The following is a 25707-nucleotide window of genomic DNA, read 5'->3' on the forward strand; positions in this document are numbered from 1 at the left end:
CCAGGTAACCGCTATAAACAAGGGACGACTATGTTATTTTGCATTATTTCCAAAGAAAATAAGGGAAAAAAGCCATGAAAACATGACTTTCGTGGTCAAACTGCCAAATAAGAAGTCGAGACAGCTCGTACTTCAGTGTAGATGATCCACGAGCACACGTGTAAGCATTGTCTAAATAATGGAGGACTGGACCGCGACACTTCCCGCCCACCTTCTCTCGGTCGGACAGAACATCTCCTGTCAGGAGTAACTCCACTAGACGTGTATTCAGTTCTTAAAAGGCAAAGTATACAACATTGATGACCGTCGTATCGTCTTGAAAGCCTCCTTTTTTTTCCTTGGCAAGATGTCTGGCTTTTTCTTTTTTCACTTTTGTTCTTTTTGTCTTGCTTCAAGGTAATGATAGGCTTCCTTCTCTGAGGAGCCTCCTTGTGATTCCCCGTGACCATCTATACCACCTTAATGGGGTTCTCTCCTGCTCATTTCTGGGTCTTTTCAAATAATATTGGATCCTACTGGGGCACTATAGTAAGTTTCTTTTAATAAAACACTCCATAAATCTCAAGAGATGAAGAACAGCGAAAAGGTTCAAGCACTCAGAAGCAGACATTTTAATACTTTGATGACATGACACCGCCTAGTGGCCGTCAATGGACATTGCACATTAAAATAACCATTGAATGGAATGAGTTCTGTCTAGTGGGCATAATACAAAACATAGTACACGAGTGTATATTATTATTACTATAATACAGCCAACCATCTCCAACTAAGCAGTAGAAATACACACAAAGAAACATTTCATAGTCACAGAACGCACACATTTTTTTGCCTCTCCAAAGCAGGCGCATGTGGGGGCAAACTAAACAGTTTGGCATAAAAAACTGGCATTATTAGATTCACACAGTACAGGGAAGGTTGATGAAATAAGAAAATAGAAATGGAAAAAAAAAACAACCAAAAAACAGCGCTTCAGAAACACAGCGGAACCTCGGTTTTCGTTATGAATCCATTCCAAAAAGTCACCGAACCGAAATGTACGAAAACCGAGGCAATTATTCCCATAAGAAATAATGTACATCAATTCATCTGTTCCAGAGGCCCAAAAATATTCACAAAAAATGCATTTCATAGGGAATAATTGCAGTTTTACATGCAGAAATTGTGAAATAATTACACATGAACACAATCATTTTTATCTACATTGAAGACTTTGGCAAAGTCGGCGAAGAGTGGAGGAGGAGGAGGCGGGATGCCACCTTTGTACTTAGCGATGAGTTCACTCTTGAATGCAATAGTATTTCTCAGCTTTTATATCAAACTGCTGGCACTCGCAACTGTCTTTGGCCCCATGGCGTGTTATTTAGCAGTTGCACCGGGATGTCATACAACTTCATGTCAAAAAATCCAAACTGTCCCAGTTTAGAAGAAATAAATCCGAGGCTAACTGGTTAGCACGCGAGCTCGCGGCCGTTTCGAGTCCCTGCAGCGTCAGAGTTGCAATGTAGTGTAAACAATGATTAATAGGAGTGTAAAGGTCACTATAGGGGTGTTATTTCATGTCTACAGGGCTCTCATAATGTTAAAAAAAACTGCACGCTAGCTAGCAGCCATCAACTTTCTTTGGCTCCATGGCGTGTTATTTAGCAGTCGCACGGACAGTGAGTCAGTGGTGGCGTCGGGTACTACGATACAGCCCACGGCAAATGTACAAGTTTTGTTTCAGAGAGAACATTTTGAGAAGAAACGGAATCATACGAAAACCGAGGTTTGACTGTGTTGATAAAAGCGTGACCTCCAATCTGAGCACTGTTTTGGGACCCGACGCCAACTTCTTCTTTGCAAACGTGTGACAGGAAGGTCAACACGGTGCAGACTTGAACGGCGGTGAAAACAACCCACAGCAAAGCAATACAAGAAAGAATACTGAAACTCGTCCTTCAAACATCACACACACACACACACACACACAAACCAACACACTTTTACAACACGTCAGCATCTTGGCTCAAGCAGGTCCTCCACCTTTACGAGAGGGACTTGGGCCGCACCTTTGGGAAAAGCTGGGAAAATCAAGCAGGATAACATTATTTGTGTTTTCTCCTAAAGAATCAGGAAATCAATAATTTCCTAACAGCAACGTAGTCAGAAAAACAACAACAACAACAACAAAGTTTAAATAGGGTAATATGCACGCCAGGCCACTAGGTGGCGATGGCACTTTGACACGCGCCCATTCCAACTGCTTGTCCTCACATCCCGTATCTAAAACCCGGTGTTTGTTGAGTTAGGAATGTGATGTATGCAAGTCATGTGACTGTGTGGAACCCTCAAGCACTCGTACTTTAACTTGTACACATCCTCTGTTTCAATGGCGATGACCGTTTTTGGCGTTTAGACATTTGGTAAATGCTCCAATTTGTGCCCCTATTCAGTTAACTGCCACATGCGTGGTCTACATAAGGGGTTTCTCATCAGCACCGGGTCAGGAAACATTGGCTTTAACAGCTGTGGCTGTAGGCAACCTCCTTAAGTCGTTTTTTGGCATTAGCTGCATTCGAAGTGTATGAGTCACCGAGCTCTGCATGCGCTTTAAAGCGTCGCCACTCGGCGTGTTACACCTGTGATCGTATTGTTGTTTACAATCAACTCGTTCATGCCGACTCAGCAGTTTGAGCCCTATCGCTGTTACAACATTGGTTCTGTTGCTGCTGTGTTGTGCAACGTACTTGTTCATCAATGACCGTGTGGTCAAAGAGCGGTGCGCTTTCCTATTCCGCTTTCTCATGCACTCCAGATGATTCACATTAAATTAAGTGTACATATTTATAATGATACGTTGATATTTTTTAAAACATATCAAAATATAATAAAAAAGTACAATAACATCTTAAAAAGATTTGTAAAATTTTGCATTTGCGTCCAATTAACAACGTATCTTCTTTGCGGTTGAAGTAAATTATAGCATGTGTGTCATTTAGCAGCATCCTACCCCAAAGTAGTTGCTGGGCACGAAGCCCTCGCGGCCGCACAGCGAGGCCCACCACCAGTCGGAGGCGTTGTGCTTCTGCAGAATGGTGACCATGTCTCCCTCTCGGAAGCTCAGCTCGTCGGGCGCCTGAGCTGGGTAGCTCCAGAGAGCGTACAGCACGCCGCTGTTCTCAATGCCCATGACCTCCTCCATACCTGACACCACAAGATTAAATACAACATTTTTTCATAAATATATTTCATTTTATATTTTTTCTGTATTTAAAAAATATATATATAAATAAATAAAATGAAAAAAATGCACTCTATTAGTACTGTACAGTAGTATACTGTACGAATATACAGTATATTGGATATGAGCTAAGGCATTACAGTCTTTTATTGGACTAATTGGACACTGCTGATGTTGAAGACTTTCACCTCTCAGGAAAGTCTCGCACTCTTCAAAGCCATTGGCGTAAGGGTCGCACTTCTGGGCGGCAGTGGCGCCATCGCTCTCCGTCATGGCCATGACCGCCGCGCCATTCCTCACCAGGAACTCGCACAAGGGCCGGTCGTTGCACGATGCGGCGCAGTGTAGCGGAGTCCTGCCAAAAGAGCCATCATGATTCGATGTTATTTACTGGACTCCAGCGTAACTATTTGTACCGTTTCCAAGGAGCAATGAAGTGCAGTGGAAAAGCAGAAGCGTTACCATCCGTGGCTGTCTGGCGAGCTGACGTTGGCCCCGATACGAACCAGGAAGTCCACCACGTTGTAATGGCCCCCGCAGATCGCATTGTGAAGGGCGGTGATGCCCTCGTCGTTAGGCTGGCTCGGGTCTTGCATCTATGAACAGAGATGGCGGATCTAGCAAGCGACTCCCTGGTTCATAGTAGGGCTGGCGATATATCGATATTTTTAAACTATCCATATTTCTGTTAAGCACGATATCGAAAACAAACATATCGTTCACATCGATATAAACTGGATTTGCGCTGTTCTTTTGTATCTTGACACGGACGTCTGTCTCACACTGCGCTCCTTAGCGGGGCCGCTGCCCCGCCCCCTACGTGTTCCGTGCTAGATCTGGAGACATTCCAAACCCTCTTGGCAGCATATTTTCCCAAAAGCGACAAATGTAGCTACTTTTTCTGGCGTCGTTTGAGAGTTTTCTGCAGGTATTTGGAAACATAAAAGTGAAAGTAAAGCCCACGCTGCACACTGCATAGTGGAGATCCACGCAGCCTCGAGGCACGATGCCACCGGGGTGGATCCGGCTCTGTAAAACACGGCGAGATGCGAGAATGTTTCTTAATCTTCATTAAAAGACTACTCAATCTCCGCTCGGACATCACGGTGTGGCGTTTACATGTTATCCCCGTGCGTGTGTGGGCTTTCTTAAGGTACTCCGGTTTCCTCCCACATTCCAAAAACATGCATGTTAGGTTCATTGGAGACTCTACATTGTCCATAGGTATGAATGTGAGCATAAAAGGCTGTTTGCCCTGCGATTGCATGGCGACCACTCTAAGGTGTACCCTGCCTCTTGCCCAAGTGGGATAGGCTCCAGCATACCCCCACGACCCTAATGAGGGTAGCGGCATAGAAAATGGATGGATGGATATATTATTACTAGTGTATTTTTACCATTTTTCCTTTCACCTCATATTTGGTCTGAAATGCTGATACTATGTGGGAATGCATAAAGGTACGTTTTGATGACTTATTGAGTGCTAATGTGCACATTTGTCTCAAGTGAATTCATGCTAGCACACTGCCTTGTACCACACACATCAAACAGTGATGTAATAATCTCTCTGGAAAAACTTGGCTGGAACTTTAACTGGTGGATGGTGGGTCGGCATTCATTTTGTGCTTTTAATTTGATGTTATTCATGTCTTAGTTTTACACAATACATAATAAATAAGATAAATTAGATTGCTATAATGTACGAACCCCACCCCCCCACCACTGGTCCGCGGGAGATTTGTGGGAACACAAGCCGGTCCGTGGGTCAAAAAAGGTTGGGGACCATTGTCGTATATCGATATCCAACATAAATGCATCGGAATATGTGTTTTGGTCCTTATCGCCCAGCCCTACTAGTTAAATAGTTAAAGATCGTCCCTGACGCTTACAGTCATTCTTCATCTTTTAGACAATTGTATGCTTCCAACTTTGGGGGAACACTTTAGGGAAGGCCGTTTTCTGTTCCCAGTTCACAGAGCAAGGTCCATCCCTAAGACTGGTAGATGTTCTAGCATCATTAGCATTAGCGACAGTGCTATCAGGCTACATTCATCACCTCCTGTACAGCCCGCTGCACCGTCTCCAGCTCGCCCACCAGTGCCCCATCCAGTGCCAGGACCAGCGGGCTCAAACGAGCTCGTCTCCCAGAACCTTTGCACTCACGGTTGGACCGGCGCAGGATGGAATGGTAGTTCTGAAACAGAAAGCAGGACTTTGAGAGAAAATGTGGCTGCTGTGCTGGTGGAAAAAAGATATAAAAGGTTGACAAGGGAGTTTTTCTCACTCTGTTGTCCTCGGGGGAGGAGGTCTGGGGGGCAGCTGGTGGAGGAAGAGCGACGCTGTTGTCCTCTCCCTCTGACGAGCTGCTGGTCTCACTCCCCTGTTCGCCCTTGTGTCGGCGGCCCTTGCGCTGGAAAAGCTTGTTGATGAGGTTCTTGTACTGGTTGGGCTCGTAGTGGGAGGCCTTCTTCAGGGGCCGCGACTGGTCCACAGAGCCCCGCCGCTTCAGGGGCCTGGGGATCTCCGCTCGGAGGCGGAGCACCTCCTCCAGATCGGGGATCTCCTGGCTCTGAGCCTCTGGGGCCACCATAGGCTGCAGCCTGGTGGGGCTGAGGGGCCGAGGTGGGGCCTGCATGCTCTGCTCGCCCTCATTGATCATTGGCATGTGATGAACTAAGTCCAGTCGGGCCAGTTCTGCATCAATATCACCCGGGTTCAGTGCTGCCAAGATGGTTACAAAAACATTTGAAAAGGAATACTCAGCCATTTTTAGTCTACACGTTTGCTTGGTTGTTTTACCGTCACTGTAAACCGCCGGTTGTCTCAGCTCGGGCGGCTGCGGCGGCGGATGGATTCCCGCCTGGTTGAAGAAGTTCCTGGACACCGCAGGCTGGAAAGGTACCTCCCGGGGGTCTCCAGGGACGCCCGGGGGACGGAAAGACATGGCGCCCCAGTGAGGGTTCTGTAGACGCATGATGACGGAGAGCGGGATGGGCCTGCGTTGACGGGACTGGGTGGAAACTGGCGGGATGGAAATGCGGGAGATGATGGGCTGAGGGTTGTACGGATGAAGCTGGGTTGGGGATGCGACGTCGGGGGGTACGGACACCCGGGTATTCCGGGAGAGGGAACTGTAGGAGAACTGTGGAGGTTGAGAGCGATGATTCTGGAAAGGAGACAAAGAAAATCTTGTGGTAACTGCGGCTCTCTTTTATGTCAAAACAGAACAATCGCCGACTTCTCTCTCAAACACTCCCAGATTCGGTTACCATTGCAACACAGACTGCAATCCCACACCCACACATTATCAACCTAATTTCCTTGTGTGGTTTCTGTGTGTGGTTTGGCTAATATGACCGTAACCTTGAGATAAAGACATGACAGCTCCCCACTAACAGATGATGGAACCATCACTCGGTTCTTTCCAGGTGAAACAAGGGGGGGCTGTTGCGTCATACCTTTTTGGGGCTGGGGGCCGGAGGAGGACCGTCCAGGTTGGACTCTCTCCAGTTGCTGTTCGGCACAGACGCTCTTATCCACTCGGTTTCTGCGACACAAGCGGCTGTGGTGAGACGCCACGCTCATTTTGTCCCACAGGACGCCAGGGTGAGCAAAGTAAAAATGGAGGACTAACTGTCATAGGTGTGGTGAGGCTTGCTCTCGTAGGACATGTCCAGATCCGTCTCATTCCACTTGCCGGGACTCTTTTGCCTCTGTGCACCCTCATCTAGAAGAGGTTACAAAACAGGAAAAAAAAGAAAAGTTTACGATGGGTGTAGCATTTAATGTGCGCACATGAAATACTGGGTGGGTTGGCACGCTTTGAAAAGTGTGTCGTTTTCCCGTCTGTGTTGCAAACCCGTTTGACTGCTCTCCGTATGTGCGTTTTTCCGCTTGGATGACCAAAATTAGTTTTCCACAGCACGCAAACAACCAAGGCAAGTCTCTTCAATCCAGTAGCGACTCCACCCTCTTAAGCAGCCCCAATCCTTGCTGTCATGTCGTGACATTGCTTTGATTGGTTTCAGGGTCTTGGTATTTATTTGTTGGAAAACATCAGATGAAAACCGAGGCAATTTTTCCCATAAAAAATATGGAAACCCAAGTCCAGTCGTCCCTCCCAACGTTGCGCTTTGAATCTTGCGGCTTCACTCTCTCGCGGTTTTTCCAAAATATTTGAATGAATAAATCATTGCTGTTTGGTGCTCGAATACGACCTGTCATCAGCACGCGCCGAAATATGGCTGCGATTGCTGTGGCTGGCTGCCAGCCTACGCTGGAAGACCTCCACCCCCCTTTTCCCTTCCCTTGGTGCAAGTCTTCGAGTTCTTATGTTGTAAAGTGTGCTTATTTGTGCCTATGTTGTTTTGCCAGTCCCACACTGTACTCCCCCATAGGAGCATAGTTTGGAATTGTGTTTTTTTTCTCCTCCCCTCTCCTCTTGTTTTTCCGTTTCCTCTCCCCCTTGTATCGCCCAGTCATCCTGTCGTGTTTAGTCAAGTCCAGCAATGACTTCACCACTACTACACAGGAAGCTAAATAGCTAGTCAAGCAGAGTTGTGGTTGCTCCCTCCCAGGCAAACACTGCCCCCTAGTGCTTTGGTAGACAATTGCAAGTCACCCGCTCAGCCCCAAGCAAAGAGCTAGAACAGGATCAAGACGCCGTGACTTTGCTGCAGCATAATTTAGTATTTGAACGGGAACCACGGTAAGTAAACATCAGGTCCGCCCGTGTTGACCCGCCCCACAAAGAAGGGTACTCACCAGACTGCCTGAAGAGAAAATGCCTCTGAAGCGTGTCGGTCTGCGGTTGCTGAAAGAACAAAGGGGAGGGGCCTCTGTCGGGCCGAGGCGACCTGTGACTCATCTGCCCGCCTTCGTAAGAGTTCAGGTGGAGGGGGGATGGTAGGTGGGGGGCGGCGGTGGGGCTCGGGGAGGGGCTCCTCTCGCTGTAGCCCAGCGAGCCACGGGGGCTCCTGTCGTAGCGTGATGGCGAGCTCCGCCTCGGGCTGCCGGGCGACTGCTTGGGGCTCAGCTGGTGGTACGGGTAGTTGTCGACGGCGCCTCGGGGGAGGGGGGAGCGCGCCCTGCTGATCCTTGGGGAGGAGAGCGGGCTGATGGAGGGCGCCGGGGAGGTTGGGGCGCTTTTGCTGATGGAGATGATTGAGTCCATTGGGCGGAGGGTTGCTGTGGTGGGGGTGTAAGGCATGGAGGTGGGGGTGTCATTGCTCCAACTACTGGACCCCCTCAACGTGTTGGAAGGGCTGGACACCGTCACGGTGGGCTGTGGTTGGACCTGCACATACAAATACATAGATAAGCAGCCAGCCTCTTCTAGGCTGACCATGAGTCAGTGTCTGCTATGTGGACAAAAGTATTGGGACATGGGGCGATTCCTGTGACAGTAAGTGGAAAGTGACCAGACACAGAGCAGCAGAGTTACGACGCCATCTACTGCGCAGAGTTGGAAGGACAAGCTACATTCACAGACAGTCCCGTTATAATGTGTTTATGAGCGGGGGCCAACAGGTAGCGCCAAAACTAAGTAGAGGTACTCAGACCAAAACTTTCACAGATTCATTCACTGATTATGAGGTGTGTCCCAAAACATTTGTCCATATAGTGTAGACCAGGGGTGCTCAAACGTTTTCCAGTGAGAGCCACATAGTGAAACATGAAAGGATGCAACTTTGCCACGTTGATATTTAGTAAAGAAACACATGTTTACCGTATATGATAACACGTTCAAGAAAAAAACTGCATCTCAGCTTTGTCATTTAGGTGAAAAGAATATTATTAGTATCATCTTCCTGTGTCTTTTTGTCACTTTTATTCTGTTTGAAAAAAATGTTTTTTTTAATATTTCCACTTTCTTCATAAATAAATACAGTAAATAAAATCCTGTAGATTTTCTACTTGTAATATGAAAACATAGAGAAAAATAAATCATTTTCATTCATAATTCTAACAATTAATATATTTAATAAATAAATGTATACGATAAGGCCGCACGGTGGTCTAGTGGTTAGCATGTTGGCCACCACAGTAACAGTCGGGATCAGATCGGGAAGAGATCGGGTTCAATTCTCCCCTGGGCATTTCTGTGTGGAGTTTGCATGTTCTCCCCGTGTTTGCGTGGGTTTCCTCCCACATCCAAAAACATGCATGTTAGGTGAATTGGCAACTCTAAATTGTCCATAGGCATGAATGTGAGTGTGAATGCTTGTTTGTCTATATGTGCCCTGCCATTGGCTGGCGACCAGTCCAGGGTGTACCTCGCCTGTCACCCACACCCAAAGTCAGCTGGGATAGGCTCCAGCATGCCCCCGCGACCCTAATGAGAAGAAGCAGTACAGAAAATGGATGGAAGGATGTATACAATAATAATGTAATTACATAAAAATGAAAAATAAAAAAATAAATAAAAAATAAAAAACATATTTTCAGTTTTTACCCCCAATCTAATTTACTTGATTTTATTTTGTTTGTATCATAATATTACAAATAAAAAAAACAAACAAAAATGACATGATTTTTTCTCATACTATTACACGTTTATTCTCGTAAAACTTTTTTCCTCTCGGTATTTTGACTTTATTCTTGTAAAACTACAGCTGTTTTCTCCATTACTGCTGTTTTTTTTTTTTTTTATTGTATTTTCTAACCATTCAACCATTTCTTCTTGTAATATTATGACTTTATTCCCATAATATTTTCACTTTTGCCCCAACCTAATTTTCCACAAAGGACAACTTTATTTTTTTTGTTTTTTCATAATATAATTTTTTTTCTTTAATATTTCAGCGTAATGCTGCTAAAAAGACAACTTTTTCTCGTTAAATTACAACTTTCTTTTGTTAATATTTGGACTACTGCTGATTTTTCCATATTTCATATTTTTAGAATGTGCCGTAGGCCAACAAAAAAACAGCCGCGGGCCACAAATGGCTCCGGGTCGCATTTTGGACACCCCCGGTGAAGTTTGATGTATGATTCTGGGTGTTTGTCCTAAGGTACAGTTTAGTGTGTTCATGTCTTGTCCACAGTAGAAAACGCTATGGTGGACTGCTTCATGTGATTAAGTTGAATCCAAAGTAGGACGTGTGCGTACTTGTGTGTTTCTGCTGCTTGAGGCCTCCTGCAGCAGGGAGTTGAACTCTTTGGACAACTCGTCCGCGGTGGCCAGCGACGCGTTCAGGTCGTTGTCAATGGTCTGGACTGCAGAAGACGGCACAGATAGTTAGAGCAGGAAGGAAGCGGCTGAGCTACAGGTGGAGATCTCAGGGAGAGCTTACACAGCATGTTGCGACCATAGCTTGCCTGAGAAGCCATGGCTGGGAGGCGGCGACGTTCAGCTCCTGCAAAACAAAACACGACTATTTGGAGAAGATCCGGACAGTAGATCGAGCCTGGCTGTGCGTCAGGTATGTAGAAGCATCTCCTCTTAGCACACAAGCTTTCAACAAGGTGTGACCAACACAAAGTCTGTGGTGACTCATTAGCGAGCGTCGGGGGGCCTCGGCGGGGCCCCTTTTCCAGACGCAGCCGTCTTTCCTGTTTGCCGACTCATGCTTTTGTGATAGCAGGCGCTCCGAGCTCGACTTTGACAGTTAAAATTCCTCGCAGCTTTATCAGGTGCGTGGTGGTGCTAATGTTCCACCTAGGTGTGTGCGTTCATACCTACCAGGAAGCTATGAAGTACTGTCAGACAACAATACAACGCCGGCATGGAAAGGACATTCAGAGAGAGACACTCTCAATATCAATCAATAGATCAATTTTCCCCAAAGTGCAACAAGGAAATCCCTGAGTCAGAGGTGTGCAAAGCGTGGCCTGCGGGCCATTAAAAATATGATTTAAACACAAAACTAAAAAATATATATATAACTTAAGAGAAAAAAAGAGAAAAAGTCCTACTTTTGCGAGAATAATGTCATAAAATGATGAAACATAACATCATTTTAGAAGCACAAACATTTTTGGAAAATCAGTTATAATGTTATGAGAATAACAGTCAAAATATTATGGCAGTAAGGTTGAAATTAAGAGAAGAAAATTTACGACAAGAAAGTCGAAATATAGTTGGAAAATAAAAAAACAACAACAGCAGAAATGGAAAAAAGCAGCTGCAATTTTACGAGAATAAAGTGAAAATATTAAGGGGAAAATGTCACATTCTTATGAGAAAAAAAAACATTGCAATTTTACAAATTAAACTGAATATTTTAAGAAAAAAATATGACAACAAATACATGATTTTTTTTAAAGGCCGTAATTTTCTGAGAAACACAACAAAAATAAACTTGTCATTTTTGGAAAATTAGGTTAGGGGAACAGTTGGGCAATAAAGTGTCAAAAATGTTATGGGAATAAAGTCATAATATTACGAGAAGAGAAAGAAAGTTGCAACATTTGGAAAATTAACCCCCCCCCCCCCAGCAAAAACTGGAAAAAAAAGAGCAAAGAACAAAGTTCATATTAATGATGGGCTTTTTCTCGTCACAAAATATCAAAGTGGCAAAGTTGCATCCTTTCATTTTCCAACATGTGGCCCTGGCTGGAAAAAAGTTTCTACACCCCTGCTCTAAGTCATGTGCAAGCAGCAACGCTTCCGTCAGATGACGCACACAAAGGCTGTGGTGCAAAAAACAAGCATCAACGCCCACAATGCAATGGGCTCACTTCCTAGCAAGGCCATGCCTGGGCTGCTCTAACGTGGCCATGTTATTAAAACACACTTAGTAGTCTACGCTCACATGTTTGTTTTTCTAACCCGCTGGCTGTGGTCACCAGCATGGCGACCGTCCACTGAAGAAAGATGTTTACTTAGGATACAGAGATGGACATTTGGTCTCCTGTGTACTCATTTTGAACTCCAAATAAGTTGCTTTGCTGTACTTTTAGTGAGCTGATTATAGTAAATAAATGCAGACTGGAGTATATGTGGCTTACAGTTGACTATCTGAAGCTGTAGCAATGGGAACACGTGACAAGTAGACATCAGCCAAGTAAAGGTTTAGAAATATCTCTGCCTTGTACTTGGCTCTTCTGCTTTCATGCCTCCCAGCAACATACATCGCTACTGGAATATACCTCATTTGCCTTTGGTACCTTGTAACTTTTACCACTACTACACTCTCAGCATATCATATAAAGCACTCGTTTTCATTGAGGGCCACGTCACAGTTATTTATGGCTTCCCCTAGAGGGCCACTTGGAACTGTCAATATAAATGAATACAACCACATGATATGTTTACACAATGGCCCATGCATTTCATTTGTTTATTTTTACTAACACATTTTAAATTCAAAATGATGTGCTGGGCCACATCTGGCCCCCGGGCCTTGAATGTGACACCTATTTATAATCATATTCATATGGTATATACAGTTTATTATTATATCAATTATTATTAAAGCTGGGAGGCCAATTTCGTAGCAGTAAACTAGCATGATAAACAAGTGACAACACAGTATTAGGGGCAGGGAGAGCAGTGCCCCAGCAAATCGTTTTAACCGCAATTCAGCGAGCAACCAACTCGGCCGTTTCATTTTGCCTTTTCTTTGCATTTTAAAGACTTTTTTTTTTTTGGCCACTTACATTCAAAGCAGGAAGACTCCATAAGCGACCTCGCTTACGGTGTTTTTGTCTTACTGTTAACAGAGGTTAGCTTCTTTTTACACTTGTACGACAGGCGGGAATGTTAAAATTGCAATTTGCGAGAGTCACATCTGTCACGTGGCTCGCTTTCAACATTAAAGACTACGGTGGAAAACCCGCACATTAGAAATTCTACATTCAGGGTCCTGCAACTGGGGCTTTTTGGCTTCATTCCCCCCCCCTCGCAGAAAGCACACATCATTCACCACAAGTTGGTCGTAATTTATAAATATGTGACAATACAGGTCAAATGAATACCACAGTTCGAAAAGGCCGCAAATTTTACTTGATTATGTCTTTATACTTCACTGATCATGTTTTTTCGTCAGGCGTTGAGATTTCGCACTTTGGTTGGTGATCCTTGAACACAACACAGTTGCTGTGACAAGCGACAGTGAAACTTATATAACTTCTAGTACCTGTTCATACATACTTATACCTTACACCAGGGGTCACCAACGTGGTGCCCGCGGGCACCAGGTAGCCCCCACGACCACATGAGGTGCCCGCAAGGCTGCTTTTCATTCAGGTTTTCAGTTAATAATGAAAGAACAGTAGAAAGAAATGCATTCTGAACTACAAAGTGTGAGTTGTGGACACCAGCATTTTGTTACTGTTCTGGTAAAACAAGCATATTCGCTTTGTTTGGGTTTAAAATAAGCTCTGAAAATAAATGTTACAAAAATGAGTAGCTCTTGGGCATTTTCATTTTGTAAAAGTAGCTCTCACAAGGAAAAACGTTGGTGACCCCTGCCTTACACGGTCGTCCCTCGTTTATCCTGGTTGCTTCCATTGCTTCCAGACGCGACCGCGATAAGTGAATTGCCACCAAGCATTATTCAGTATTAATAAATGGAATATTTTCAAAGTTAGAATATAGAAAACCTGCTTAGGACTTTCTGAATACACTTTTTAACATTATTCGAGCCCTGTAGACATGAAAAAAAAAAACAACATTCACTTTTACATCACATTGCGCAGGCTACGGTAGCACTGCAGGGACATAAGAGACGGTTGCTAGCATAGCAAGCTACCAAGCTAACTAGTTAGCCTCTCAGATTTACTTATTTTAAACTTAAGAAAGTCTTTCAAACGGAGAGGGGAAGAAGGACAAAGGAGGCAAAAACCTACCACTTCCACACGGAATGAGAGGAGAACCTTTTTTCCCCACTCGATCTCAGCCGAGGCATGTCGGCTCAGCTCTGCTGGCTCAGTAGCTAGTCTCCACGCTCATAACATTATTGATGCCTAGTGACCACAATACTACAGCCATCATGTTTTTAATAACCGCAATATAGTGAGGGAGTAATGTACATTTACCCAAAATGCATTTAGTGTGAGTGTGTGAGGCATATTTAGGAATTCAGCTCGGACTGTGTTGAGAGTGAACAACAGCAATTGACGAGAGAAGGGGAGGGTTCTGGAGCTGAATCTAATCTACTCATTACGACAGTAACTTTTATAGCAAATGTTGATCCAAAATCGGAGTAGAACGTCAACGTGACGCTAGCAGGAGGGGTTCTAAAACAGACATCTCAATTTTCGCCATTGGCTGGTTGTTCACGGAAGGTAACCTCCACGGAAAAGGGGAATCTACTCTATTTCATGAAACGGGGCTTCACTTATTTTTACACTTGCATGGGTGGTTAAAAAGTGAGACTCCAGCATCACCTGTTGGCCTCTTATTGTTTTGACTTTTTGCTTATTTTTAAGAAGGTTAAAAGGTTACTTAAACGTACAGCACAGTTGATTTCTTATGTCTTTGTACAAGTGTAACCATGTGACGTTCCTTCATGTGACTCGTGTTGGAAATGAACGAACCAACGTCATCTGCACTAAAGTGACCTTTATTTTGGTAATTGATGCTAATGACAGATCTGGTTCATGAAAATATTTTTCATGGCAGCCAAACAAGCTGGAGCGATGGGTGACATCCGTCAAAGACATTGTTGGACGCAGCTCCAGTTGAACATTAGCCAGACCCGTAGGAGAACAGGTTATATAAGGCCGTCAATAAGCGCCGCTTGTCCTGTCGTGTGTGTGTGTGCACGTGTGTGTGGGTGTGTGTGCGTGTGTGTGTGTGTGCGTGTGTGTGTGTGTGTGTGTGTGTGTGCCATTCCTCAGCGCTCCTCCCTGTCAGGAATTCAACTTCACATGCTTGACTTGTGTGCTTATCTTTGTCAAGAGCAGCTCACAGAAAGCAGATTACACTCTCTGGCTGAATGGCGGAGGTCAGGATGGACGTCAGGCCCGTCGCTCCGCTTCCTGGTCAGAGATGCACTGACCCCCCCCTCACACGCCCCCTCACCCCTAGCCCCGCCCTCCATGTTTACTGGAAGTCTTATGGAGTTTCTGTTTGCTGTGATGACTTTTTTTTTTTAGTTGGTTCTTTGACCTTTTAGCTTGCTGGAATGAGCACTTTTCAGAGATGTGACTCAATCTGTGGATTATTAGGCAAGTCCCAAAAAATATGTTGTCATTGTTCAAACTTTTTCTAGTGAGGGCCTCATAGTGAAAAATGAAAGCAAGCAAGGGCCACTTTTGATACTTTGTAAAGCTATGCGAAGAAAAAACTGAAAAAACTGCATCTCATTTGTGATATACTGGAGGTGAAAAAGCCTAATATTAGTATCAACTTCACTCTTTTTCACTCATTTTTAACCCATTTTTGCTGTTGTTTTTCAAAATTTTCCAAATATTTAATTTTTCTTCCTAAATAGTCATCATTTTTTTCTCGTTATATTATGCCTTTATTCCCATAATATTTTGGCTTCATTCCCATAATATTAGAACTTTTCCCCTAACCTAATTTTCTAAAAAGTACAACTTTATTTTGGTTTGTTTGGTTGTCATTATATTGCCACTTTTTTTTTATTACATATTTTTTCTTTAATATTTCAACATTTATACCACTTTTTTCTCTTCATATTTGCATTTTTTTCCTTGTAAAATCAGCTGTTTTTCCCATTTCTGCTGTTTTTTTTTAACTATAAAGTTTTCCCAACCTCATTTTCCAAAAATTACAACTTTATTTGGTTTTGTTTGTTGCTCAAAATATTACTTTTGAAAAGTAACGTATTTTTCTTTAATATTTCAACTCTATGCTACTAAAATAATTATTATTTTTCCTCATAATATTATGACTTTATTCTCGTAAAATTGTGATTTTCCTCGTTAGCTTTTTTCCTTTCAATATTTTGACTTAATTCTTATAAAATGACAGCTGTTTTTTCCCCATTTCTATTGTTGTTGTTTTTAATTTTATAATGATTTCAAATTTCTTATAAATTTTCTTTTCGTGATATTATGACTTTATTCTAGTAATATTTTGGCTTTATTTCCATACTATTGTAACTTTTTCCAAAAATTACAATTTTTATTTTGTTTTGTTTGTTTCTCGTAATATTACTTAAAAAATACGTGTTTCTTTAATATTTCAACACTATGCTACTAAAATGACATTATTTTTCCTCATAATATTATGACTTTATTCTTGTAAAATTGTGACTTATTTCGTTAGTATACAACTTTTTTCTCTTCATATTTTGACTTTATTCTAGTAAAATTACAGCTGTTTTTTTTTCATTTCTGCTGTGTTTTTTTTACATTCCAATTATTTCAACTTTCTTCTCGTAATATTATGACTTTATTACCATAATATTTGGACTTTATTCTCGTATCATAACTTTTTCCGCAGCCTAATCACTGAAGCTTTATCACTGAAATACAAATTCTGTGCTATCTGATATCCCTTGTTTATCGCGAGGAATAGCTTCCCAAAATAGCCGGCGCTAAGTGAAATCAGCGAAGTAGCCAACTATATTTTTGTACAAATATTATATGTTTTAAGGCTGTAAAAGCCCTCACCATACACTTCATCCACTTTTCTCAGACAGGCGTCAACATTTCATCACTTGTTTAAACACTTTCAAAGTTCAAATTTCCTCTGAATTTTAATGATCAATTTACGAGACTGGACACAAGAAATGAAGTGACTCGTGCATATTCCACTGCTCTGATCCTGCCTTGTCCTGGCACCGTCAGGCTGTAACGTTTTTGTATCCTTGTTAAAAGACATTCCTCCTCATCGTCCTCCATGAACCGAAGATTCATTTACAGTATTCCAGGCGCCCTTTAGCCGCATAACTTCTGCCTTCATTCAGCATGTATGATCGCAAGCAGCTAGCGATGATACAACGGGAAACAGGCACTGCTGCACGAAGGAGATGCGGTAACAATGGTCTACAGCAAATCAGAACGCAGAACACAATAGGCGGGTTCTCCCTCAGCCAATCAGGACGGTTGTGGCTCCATACATACTGAGACGAACTGTACACGTCTTCAACTCTCACGTGAGTATACAACACACACTGGTACCTTCTGGTAGCAGTAGGCAATACAATAACAGACACATGCAACAGAGCACCGATAGATCACTCTAATACAGAGAACAAATGCACGTTCATATGCTGCAAAATTGCACTTTAAAAAAACCCGCAAAAAAGAAAATTTTCAAAAGGTGATCGGCGATGTAGCGAGGGAACACTGTATGGCAGACACGGCTAGAATAATTTTTCTTGGGCATGTTTGCCGCTTCTTGCTAGGCAGAGTTCGTAGGGCTCAATCGCAACAAGCCCCATAGACCAATGACAAAAATGGTTCCATGTTAACCACGCTCACTCGGCTGGTGACACACAAGAGAAATGAGTCCAAAAGCAACACGATCTTTTCTTTATCAAATCTTTGCTATTATCTTGGTGTTTGTACACAGACTGCTCCTTGCCTTCCTTTGCTTTTTTAGCAGCTTCATCACCCTGCAAAGCGTCCTTTAAGAGGGAGCTTTGGTGTGAAAACGACACAAACTAGCGCAGAAACACACGTACTGTACGCCGAGGATCGGTGGTCACTCCATGGTTGCAAGCTCCATTAGAAGCTATTATCCTTCGAGAAATATGGAAACCTTAATGGCCGCTGTGGGGTCCCACAAGGCTCCCATCCAGGCCCGTTGCTGTTTTATTAATGAAAGCAGTCGCTTGGTAAAACACATCTTCATACGTGTCTTTTGTTATACGCACTACCCATTCATTTTTCACACTCTGGAACGAGAAGGTGTGTCCAAAGTTCATCTTGGTTTTTGTCAGGTTTCGCCAAGATGGCGTGTAGCGTTGTAGTGGTTTCATTAACAAACGACCAGCTCGCACACATAAAAGGGCAAAGTAGGCTAGGAGACGCAGCTGTGGGCTAACAAATACTCACCATGGGAGGTGGGAATAGGAATGCGACAGAGCAGGAGAAGAAAAGAGCTAAAGAACGGAACGCATCAGACAGGAAATAATGACAGAACCCACATTCAAACGTCCAAACTGTCATACGGAATGTGACATTTTTTAAGGAAGGCTCAATCATAGAGACAGTTTACTGTCGCTTCATCCTCCAACCCAAACGCCTGACACAGAAACATTGCATGTGGCTGCTGTGTTGTCCTCTATCCCCGGCTCGCTGACCTGGCAGATTAGGCAGATTTCTCAAGAGACATTGTGCAAAAACGTTCATCGCCCTCTTCCCAGCACGAATACATGACAATGTCAGGTCGCCATTGTAAATAAACGCTTTCATTTGCTGTAACCGGAAAGCACTAGCAGGCGGCAGGAGGGTGTAGATGATGATTAGTCTAGCAGAATAGAAGGGAGTGTCCTACAAGTCAAGTCGTGAGAGTAGTAGGAGGTGACTGCTTGTTGAAGTCTCCTCCTGCTCCGCTGTACTCTTCTTCCCCGCATTCAATTCTTGCTTTGATTTCCTGCTTCAGTAAAATCAGTACTTCCACCTTTTCCTTCCTCTTTGGCTACGGTTTTATTTGATATTTGAACGTCAACACTTCTCGCTGAGGACTCGTGTCAGGGCAGCTGCAGGTACTGTACGTTTAAAGTAAAGCTGCAAGCAGCGTCGAGCGGGCCCTCGCACCCCAAAGCAACTCGGGCAGGATTCGACGCCAGTATCCCCAGTTCAAAGGAAATATGTTTATTTGTTTCAAATTGTCATTTCCTGTCCCCACTGGGTGGCGCTGAGACAAATTCAGGAAGTGACCAATGCACAGCTTCAAGGTGTCGTCTTCAGCATAGGAACGAGTTATGATGACGATAGGACCCCGTGGGGTCAAGTTGTAAACGTTTTTAGTTTTGTGGCAAATCGTCAGATTGACCGCCAGAGTTTGTTGCCATGCCCCGCCCACATCCTCTGGCGTAGGCTAAAATGGTTTGCAATATATCAGCGCCCATCTGTCTAGTAGGCGTGTTTTTAATTTGGGCTCATTTGGTCAAAGTCCCTCAGACTAGTTCATCAAAACACGACCCCTGGTTTTCGCCCAAAATGGCTGCTTCAAAGTAAAATGGTTGACATCCTGTTGGAACATGTTTTCTTGGGACTTTTTTTTATGTGTCCTTTCAGGATGGACGTCTCCACTAAATTTCGTGATGACCCATGCACCTAGTGGCAGGGGCTAACTGAAAGGGGGTGCTACTGAGTGAGTTTTGGGGGGGTTGTGTTGAGAACCCCGAATACGTGACATTTTTCGTCGGGTTTGACGCCGGCTTGCATATTTTGGTGAGCTTTTGTGCGTGTCAAAGCCTTAAATAATTCAAGGAAATTTGCATAATAATAATAAACATAGCAATTTGCACCGCCATCGTTCCGTGCTCAGGCCCTAATCTTTTCCGAGGCAAATGTTAGCAATACTAGCATAGCTACGTATGTAAGCACACGGCGCATTTTAACATCATGCTAGCTAGGTTAGCCTAATGACTGAAGAGAAACTAAAACGATCAAACTTACAGCTCCCACATCTGTAGCTGACTGACAGATACGTAGGGGAGCTCCAGGCGTCATTTGAAGATGTGTAGCGAAGCCTTCTGTTTTTACAAAGCTGCCCTCTATTGGATAAAATCTTGCTTTAACCCTGGAATTGAGAAAGTTTAACAGTGCTTTTAGTTAGCCCGACCCTGAGCAGGCCTTTCAATGCTAATGAGCTGGCTGTGATAGTAAGGAGCAGAACAGGAGGACACAAACGTTAGCAACACTAAGGTAGCAATGTGATGCTAAGGCGCCAACAGTACACTCACATTTTAACATCATGCTGGGTTAGCCTATTCACTGAAGAAAATCAACACGCTCAAACTTACAGCTGACTGACAGAGAGCTGTCTTTTAACATGTGTAGTGAAGCCTTTTTTTTTTAAAGTGCTGGGCATATACACAGTGTGTGTTAGATGTACTAGAGGAAGGAGGTTTTTAATAAAAAGGCTTCATGCCAGGGGTGCCCAAATGTTTTCCAGCGAGGGCCGCATAGTGAAAAATGAAAGGTTTCCTCCCACATTCCAAACACATGCATGTTAGGTTGATTGGCGACTCTAAATTGTCCATAGGTATGAATGTGTGAGTGAACGGTTTGTCCATATGTGCCCTGCCATTGGCTGGCGACCAGTCCAGGGTGTACCCGGCCTGTCGCCTGAAGTCAGCTGGGATAGGCTCCAGCATACCCCTAATGAGGAGAAGCGGTATAGAAAATGGATGGATGGATGTTTCTCATAATATTACGACTTCATCAAACAATGGCTTTTTAAACCAACCCATGTAGATAAGCAGAGACGTTTGTATAGTTAAATAAAAAAAAACAAAAAAAAAACAGCGCGTATCTCAGCTTTGTGTCATCACTTTTCACATTTTTAATTTTTACAACTATTTCAGTATTATGTCTTTATTCTGATAATATTGTGAGTTTATTACCGCAATATTATAACGCTTACACAACTTTAACCTAAAATGTATTTAACTGTATTCTTTGTTTCTCATATTATGGCTTTTTAATTGCATATTTTAGTCTTTAATATTTCAACTTTCTTTTTTTCTCTTCATATATTGTCTTTATTCTGGTTAAAAAAATAATGTTTTTTTCCTGTTTTTTTTTTGCTGTTTTTAAAAAAAATGTTCTAGTTTAACTGTATTTTTTAAAATTATTTTTTTATCATTTTTTACATGCATTTTTATGAATGCACTATGGACACTCCTGCTTTAGGAGTACTGTAAAAAGTCACTCTGGCCTCATGTGTAGTGTCATATTTGCACCTTTATCCAGATCCTCACCATATACGCACACAATTACAAGGAAAAAACTGTCAAGCATGACTCTCTTAATTCCCAGACATGCACATCACTGAGCTGCATCCTCACATGTCACCTACTCAACAAGGAATGACTCAGCAGTCTATTTGCAGACTCCTGCGAGTGCAAATTTCTCAGCTACGCCCAAGCTCCTCACAATAACCTCCCCCCTCGTGAGCTGCTGAGGTGCTCCACGTAACCTCATAAAACACACAAAGCCGCATGCACGCACACCAGCGCACACATTCTATTCGTGACTGCCAACAAAAGGAAGAAAACAAGTAAGTAAAGCTTTCTCAAATGTGCACAAACACAGGAGAGCATTGTCCCGGCTTCTTTTCATGCCGCTGGTTCTGCTTCTTCGAGAACCGGTGTGCGACTGAGGAATCTCTCAGCTCCCGAGCAACATGGTGGACATTTCTGGCGAATCACGGCTCGGCGCAGAGAGAGAACAAAGCCTGCGGGAGCATTACTGCGATTTGCAGCTTGTCTCTCTTAATTTGTGTTCCTCTTTGCAGCCAACTGCAGTTAGAAGTGTGCACTTATTCAAGTGGAAGCGAGGAAATCAGGTGACAAAAAGCGAGTAGCAGCCGGCCAGCCTGCTGGTTGGACATCAGAACTTTTAGGGTTTGGACAGACATGTGTTCCTCATTTGCCACTGCTGGTCTTTGCTTTCCCAATAGTGTATTTTACACTGCAGTGAAACAGCTTTCTAACCAAACACTTTACATCGTCAAACCACACATAATCACCATCATAGTGCAAACGCTCTCAAACGGAACGCCCCTAAGGTTGTCCTTCCGTCCGTCTTCTATGCCGCTTATCCTCACTGCGAGAGGCAGGGTACACCCAGGACTGATCGCCAGTCAATCACAGAGACCCCTAAGGTTGTACAATTCATAACTGGGCCAAATTTGTAGGGAAAAATATGCCAACAACTTCTTGAGTGGTTTGTGCGTAACTTCGTTTTACACTTGTAGCAGTTCAGAAAGTTCAAATGTGACTTGAAACGTTGCCAGCTGGTCCAGGGTGGCGCGCCGTTTCGTTGTTACGAACGCGCTCCCATAAAATTAATGCTGCTGTGTCACCGGCATGTCAGCTTGACATTTTTTTCAACCGACATATATAAAAACACCACCACCGGCTAGCACATGTTACCAAAAGTGGGTTGAAAATGTCTATTTTGTCACATTTACTAATAAAAACTGCATACAAATTGTCGTAAATTGTCATGGGCCTGAATAAGATGACTGGTTGCAGTCTGGTATGCGGTAATCCCTCGCCACTTCACGATACAAATTTTGCGGTTTCACGCTCAGTTCTTCAAAAATATATTCATTAATAAACCATCGCTCTTTCGTGGTTGAATGCGACCTATTACTAGTCAAAGAGTATACATATTCAAGCAAATATTACATATTTTTTGCCTAAATTAAGCATTTTCAAGCATAAAAACGACAAAATATAAGTACAAGGCATTGAGGAGATGCACTCAAACATGTTGCCATGATACGTATTATTCTACCCTGGTCACTAGGTGTCAGTAATGTACATAATACATACATAATACAACAACAAAGATCTCTCCCAATGCTAACATGTGTGAGTCTATGTTATACATTTTTTGTCTTACATGTCTTATTTTCTCTTATTATATCTACTATATTGGGTAATGGGATTGTAAAGTTGACTCTAGGGGTGTTATTTCATGTCTAGAGGGCTCTAATAATGTTAAAAAAACATATTTATATAACAGATTTGCTACCCTCTAACGACAAAAATATTCCATTTATAAAGAAAGAGTCCTAATTCACTGATGACGATCAGGTCAGGACCCAAATAACCGTGATAAATGAGGGATTACTGTACACGTATATGTCCGTAACACATACACAAAAGCAGTCACTGTTATTACAATAGCTAACGTTAGAAGCTGAACTTTGTCAAATCGCTATTATTAGCTGACAATAAACAGAACTAATGCACATGCGTGTGTGTTACGTGGGGCCGCAGTCGCCTATCTGTAAAAAAACATAATTTTGGTTCCGTAAACACGAGACTCGCTGGAGAACTAGTTGCAGCGTGCGCCGGCGGAAGAACACGTGCCACGCACGGAAGGAGAATGCGGCGTGTGCCTGACTAACATCACTTATTAGTTCACTTTTTGCACTTCATGATGTCTCCCAAACGGCAGGGCGCCAAAGAAAAGGAAAACCGTGACTCTCCATGGAAGTTAAAGTGAACATCGTGAAAGGTTCAGAGAAGAGAGAAGACAGTCGCAAACATCATTAAGGATAAAGATGATGGAATGCTAATGAATGGTAGAGGAGTCATGGATTCCATGCGCTGTTCCAAGGGGATCCGGGAGGAGAAGAGGATGGTATCCTTCCAGACTAGCCTCTTGACAATAGTTTCAAGGAAAAGTGCTCTTTTTTTGGAATTTTGCCCATCATCCACATTCCTTATGTGAGACTTGAACACACAACTCTTTTTTTCTGTGCATTCTAAAGACATAAAAACAGGTAAAAAGAGGCAGCTAAGAACGTGCGTAAAAGGGATGCAACTATTCCACCTAAAAAGCTTTTTGAAAAAAAACTCCCAAACCGCCAACAACGCTTCATTTAGATAATGTGACCTGCATATTAACCAAGCTACAGCGACATTGTTGTTATTAACTCATTCAATCCCAGCCATTTTTCAAAAGACAACTCCTTCAGTACTGGCCATTTTAGACCATTTGGACTAATAAGACTTGTCTTCTTTCTGCTCCCTTTCATTCAGGTTTGAAGAGTGTTTGTGTTTATGTCATATTCTTTTAATATTGTTTGTTTGTTTTCTTCTTTCTTGAATGAAATACATGTTTCAACAATCTTCAAGTCTCAAATAAGGATTGTGGATGATCTGCAAAATTCCCCCCAGAAATGCACTTTTCCTTTAAGGTGCAAGGCCTGCAAGACAACCACGGGGGTAAAAATAAGCAGAGCAGGTGTTCTCTTTTTATTACTCTTTTATGTAATTCCTGTACTTAATCTTTTGTGTTTATGTGTCCTTCACTTGCTCTATGGATGAGTGAGTGACTTAGGAGTTCATTTCGGTCCAAGTTCCGACTTAAACAAAAACTGGACTTGAATGGAACTCATTCGTAACAATGAGGACCGCAGGGCTTTTATGATGGCCACAGTTTGACCCTGGAACAGATTATTTCCATCATTTCATACGGGAAACATTGCACCTCAGCTTGACAATGGCAACCAGAACCCTTTGCATCTGACCTTAATGGTTCAGCTGCGAGCCGCACGGTGGCCTTGTGGTTAGCCACATGGTCAGGAGATCTGGAAGACCTGGGTTCAAATCTCCGTTGAGCAACTCTGTGTGGCGTTTGCATGTTCTCCCAGTGCGTGTGGGGGTTTTCTTAGGGTACTCCGGTTTCCTCCCACATTCCAAACACATGCATGTTAGGTTCATTGGCGACTCTAAATTGTCCATAGGTATGAATGTGAGTGGGAATGGTTGTTTGTCTATATGTGCCCTGCCATTGGCTGGCGACCAGTCCATAAGTCAGCTAGGATAGGCTCCAGCCACGGCCCTGGTGAGGATAGGCGGCATAGAAGATCGATGGACGGGTTCAGCTGCCTTTTGTGAAGTTAAAAAGTCATTGGTGACGTAGAAATGTGTTGTTGTGAGCAACAAGTTGCAGCACAGCGCGTGGCTTGGACACGCACCACTTTCACATTCTACAGGCAGGTTTGATTGCTTGCTTGGAGAGGTGAGAAGACTCTGGCACATTGCAGATATGTGTCAGTCCCTGTCAGCGCCTCCTCCCCAACAAGACCTGATGTGCTGAGTACACGTACAGTACGTCAACAAAGCCTTTTTACCTGAAGGCAAAATCTGTTCCCAAACATAAAAGACTATAGCATCCACAACCAACCTTGTGGCCCATGCAGCTGAGCCCTTCTGTCCTTCTCACCACCAGACACATGTAATGAAGATGAAATTATACATATCCAGTCTGGTTAAATACCGTTTGGTGTGTCTGCAATATCCAGGAACTGGCTGAGGATCTTCTCCTGTGGTTGCAGACAGTGAGGCAACCCAGACAGGAATAGTAACATCTGATTTGGATTAGTTTGAGAACAATACCCCCCCCCAAACACACACACACCCGCAGCCTTCTAGAATTCCCCATGTTGGATCACAACGTCATGGAAAAATGAAACAGAAACCCAAAAGGGACCCTTAACACAGTTGCCAGGACGACGAACCGACTCTTTTGAAGAGTTTGAGTAAAGCACTCTTACGCATGCTGCATGAACACAAAGTACACGAGTAGTGTCGTACCTCAAGAAAGGCGAAGGTCATGTGCTCCTTCTCGCTTAGAAAGCCGAGAGAAAAGCTCCGTGTCTTGGTCCTGGAGCACTTTCTTTCTGATCTTCCTGAAGTAGGCTGCAGTCAGTCGGCGTGTGCCTCCTCCAGGCATTGAGTCATCCGCCGCGCACAGCTCCCGGGTCCGCCCCTCCTCTTTCTCTTCCTCCTCCTCCTCCTCCTGCTCCTGCTCCTGCTCCTGCTCGCCGGTAACCTGAGCCAGGTGTTTGAGCCACAGCTGGCCGGGTAACACATGCAGCTCGTTCATCTTAAGTTTTTTGTGCTCTCTTTATTTACTATGTC

General features: G+C 43.5%; 2 protein-coding genes across 6 annotated transcripts in view; one reads left to right on the plus strand and one right to left on the minus strand.

Annotated features, from left to right (window-relative positions):
- Positions 1–25538, minus strand: ppp1r13l (protein phosphatase 1, regulatory subunit 13 like). 4 transcript variants are annotated; one of them, XM_054795330.1, is made up of 13 exons: positions 25381–25537; positions 10519–10581; positions 10335–10441; positions 7988–8519; positions 6858–6950; positions 6682–6770; positions 6023–6389; positions 5508–5944; positions 5280–5435; positions 3686–3819; positions 3412–3578; positions 2993–3186; positions 3–2063 (listed from the first exon to the last, which is right to left on the minus strand). In XM_054795330.1, exons 2-13 carry the CDS (start codon positions 10553–10555, stop codon positions 2028–2030), a joined length of 2349 nt encoding a protein of 782 aa, XP_054651305.1. In that variant the 5' UTR covers positions 10556–10581; positions 25381–25537; the 3' UTR covers positions 3–2027. The 4 variants fall into 4 exon arrangements, with proteins under 4 accessions (XP_054651303.1, XP_054651305.1, XP_054651304.1 ...); XM_054795331.1 differs by having other exon boundaries at positions 4–2063; positions 5280–5417; positions 25381–25536; XM_054795328.1 differs by having other exon boundaries at positions 1–2063; positions 5508–6389; positions 25381–25538.
- opa3 (outer mitochondrial membrane lipid metabolism regulator OPA3) overlaps positions 1–25707 on the plus strand; it is a 65538-nt gene that overhangs the window by 37613 nt on the left and 2218 nt on the right. The window contains exon 1 of one of the 2 annotated variants that reach the window (XM_054795334.1): positions 20817–25650. The exons of the other annotated variant lie outside the window; for it this stretch is intronic. The gene's annotated coding sequence lies outside the window, so the exon portion shown is untranslated. Of the gene's footprint in view, positions 1–20816; positions 25651–25707 lie in introns of those variants that run through there. 2 annotated transcript variants of the gene reach the window in all.

This window comes from Dunckerocampus dactyliophorus, chromosome 12, assembly GCF_027744805.1.
Source record: "Dunckerocampus dactyliophorus isolate RoL2022-P2 chromosome 12, RoL_Ddac_1.1, whole genome shotgun sequence".
Classification (NCBI taxonomy): domain Eukaryota; kingdom Metazoa; phylum Chordata; class Actinopteri; order Syngnathiformes; family Syngnathidae; genus Dunckerocampus; species Dunckerocampus dactyliophorus.

What these genes read in the sequence shown, in the direction of transcription:
- ppp1r13l (XM_054795328.1), bottom strand. Translation starts at nt 10,555, where the DNA reads ATGGCTTCTCAGGCAAGCTATGGTCGCAACATGCTGT. An exon ending in CTATGGTCGCAACATGCTGT is followed by an intron (nt 10,442 to 10,518) that starts GTAAGCTCTCCC and finishes CGTCTTCTGCAG; the next exon opens with TCCAGACCATTGACAACGAC. An exon ending in TCGCCAGACAGCCACGGATG is followed by an intron (nt 3,579 to 3,685) that starts GTAACGCTTCTG and finishes CTCTTTTGGCAG; the next exon opens with GACTCCGCTACACTGCGCCG.